At 30.4% G+C, this 2,666-nt stretch overlaps 1 protein-coding gene across 1 annotated transcript; it reads left to right on the forward strand.

Moving 5' to 3' along the window:
• The first annotated feature begins 1,187 nt into the window (after positions 1–1,187).
• LOC139497754 (uncharacterized) lies at positions 1,188–1,733 on the forward strand. The gene has a single exon (XM_071285991.1). The coding sequence runs from the start codon at positions 1,188–1,190 to the stop codon at positions 1,731–1,733; it is 546 nt and encodes a 181-aa protein (XP_071142092.1).
• Positions 1,734–2,666: the final 933 nt, after the last annotated feature.

Genomic DNA, 2,666 nt, shown 5'->3' on the forward strand with positions numbered 1-2,666 from the left:
TAAATTTTTCACTCGAAGGAAACTGTATGTAGATATATCTGATATAAAACTTTTGTTAACAACCTTTTATTGAAGAATTTTTATTCAAAAGTAAATAGCATATTTTTATTAACTTATTGATCTTGTTTAATATTTATTACTAATCTATGATTTTTTATCATGAAAATACTCTGTCAATCACATATTTTTAATATTTTACTTCTTTTTTTTTTAATTTTATTCTAAACCTGAAAGTTGTTTTTTTTACCCAGTATAATTTTAAAAAGAATATTAATGAAACATTTCAATGCAATGTAAATGGTTATAAGCATACACATGTTTATAACTTTGTAATATATTTTTACAGTGTCTCATAAGTCAATTTGTTTGGCTGGGTGTTGATTATTTTAAATATTGTATATGTTTTACTGTTTATTGTTCAGATGTTAATCAATACGTGACACTTTAATAAAACAATTTATTTATTTATTTATTTTATTTATCTATTGTTTACATTTGTATATTAGTAGATTAATTATGTTTTCTTCATGTAATTGATATTGTATGTAAAGAGCCTTTCAATCTAATTAAAATATTGATCTCTGATTACGTTATACTACATATGAGCTCATATTTTAATTAGATTGAGAGCCTTTAAGTTATTGAAAATTGGTTTAATCCAAATGAGTTACTCACTTTAAATAAAAAAATATTAATATAATTCGCAACTCTGACTTTTGTAACTCAAAACTCAACTTTCTTAACTCGCAACTCGATACTCAAAACTCGACAACAAATGAATCTCTTGCGAATTCAGTATTATGTCGAAATGATGTTAGAGGCAGTTTTAAGGGGGGTCAGGGGCCAAATAAAATGGCGGCAGGGGTAGGAGTCATGAAATATTGTGTAGAGACTAAAAGTATTATAAAGAAGTTATAAGTGGTGTTACAACACAATGATTGGTTATTTTGTGAGAAACATTGATCGAACTAATGATCCAACTACATTATGAAGAATTTTATCGGGTATGAATACTAATAAACGAAAAACAACAGATACTCCTTCCCCAAACAAACCAAACAAGATGGCTGACCTGAACGACTCAGGTTCAAAACAGTACTCTTTACCTCCAACACTAATGCAAGCATGTACTAATCAATATTCAACACAGTATACACCGAACTTAAATGATACTCCGCTATCTAGTAATGTTATTTCCTCCTCTAGACAAATACTTTATGGAGCAGACAATGGCTATGCATTCACCCCATATCACTTACAAGCCCCACATACAACACAATGTTGTGCAAAGGCTTAGGCCCAGACAGGACAGAGGTCCATGCAATATACTTGCAAAATTTGAAAGGAGAAAAGACAGAAATAGAGTTTTGGAAGCAACAAAAAAAGAACTTAAACAAAAACCCCAATATTATGTACATGAACAATTTCCAGTGGAAATAATAGAAAGGAGGCGTGAACTTATACCAATTCTGAAAGATGCTCGTGAAAAGGGACATGAAGCAGTATTGGTAGAGGATAAATTGTTTATCAATAAAAGGCGTTTCGATCCACGTCAATGTCTACAGATAAACCCACAACATCAACAAAGACCCCGACAACCACCAACTGATCATGGACCTCAACAGCCACCATCTGACCAACACATTCCGATGTCTGTACCTGGGAACAACAACAGGACCATGCCGAAGAATCATATAGAGTCTATACCACCACAGAACACCACAGGGCACTAGGACAGGCGTACAAGAGGACAAAGGAAACGAAACAATATTGTATTGAATCAAAATAAACACTTATCTGGACTGTTTATTATCTTAATGTATGTGGTTTACAGTCTAAACTAAAATTTACTGAATTTTCAAATATCTTTCAAACATATGATGTATTAGTTTTTGTTGAAACTAAATTAGATGATTTAGATATAATTGATCTTCCTGATGGTTTTTCATATGTAACAAAGAATAGAAAGGGTGCAACTAAAAAGTCAGGTGGAATTGTAATAATATACAAAAATATTTTGAAACAGTTCATCAGTTTTATTGAAAGTGAAAGTCAATATGTACAGTGGTTTAAATTTCAAAAATGTCTACTAAACTGTGAAAAAGATGTTTTATTTGGTGCTGTTTATATACCCCCGGAAAATTCTAAATATGCAAATACTGATGCATTTGAAGAAATTGAAATTGAATTATTGACATTTGCTGATAAATTTGATTCATATGTCTCTCGTATTGGAGATTTTAAAGCCAAAACGGGAACACGAGATGATTTTATTGTTCCTGATGAGTCATTGATTGGTATTTTTGAGTTAGAAAGTGATGATGAAATTTTGTCATACGCTGTTAGATTATGAACAATTGAAGCTTCAAAATATACCGTTATCCCGAATGTTTCACTTATTTCTCTATATTTTTCATTTGATAAAAAATTATTTTGCTCGTTCATTGATTTCAAAAGTGCATTTGATACAGTTTGGAGAGCTGGACTTTGGCAAAAGATGCTACAATATAATATTCAAGGCAAAATATTGAGAGTTATACATAACATGTATCAGAATATCCAAATGTAATTTTCAGCAAAAAGAAATTCAAGGTTAAAGCAGATTTTGAAATCTATGGTAAACATATTGATGTATTAGACTCATATACTTATCTGGGTATTGTATT

The sequence above is a fragment of the Mytilus edulis genome, chromosome 12, assembly GCF_963676685.1.
Source record: "Mytilus edulis chromosome 12, xbMytEdul2.2, whole genome shotgun sequence".
NCBI lineage: Eukaryota > Metazoa > Mollusca > Bivalvia > Mytilida > Mytilidae > Mytilus > Mytilus edulis.

Coding starts and splice junctions, on each gene's coding strand:
- LOC139497754 (XM_071285991.1), top strand. CDS start 1,188: ATGTTATTTCCTCCTCTAGACAAATACTTTATGGAGCAGACAATGGCT.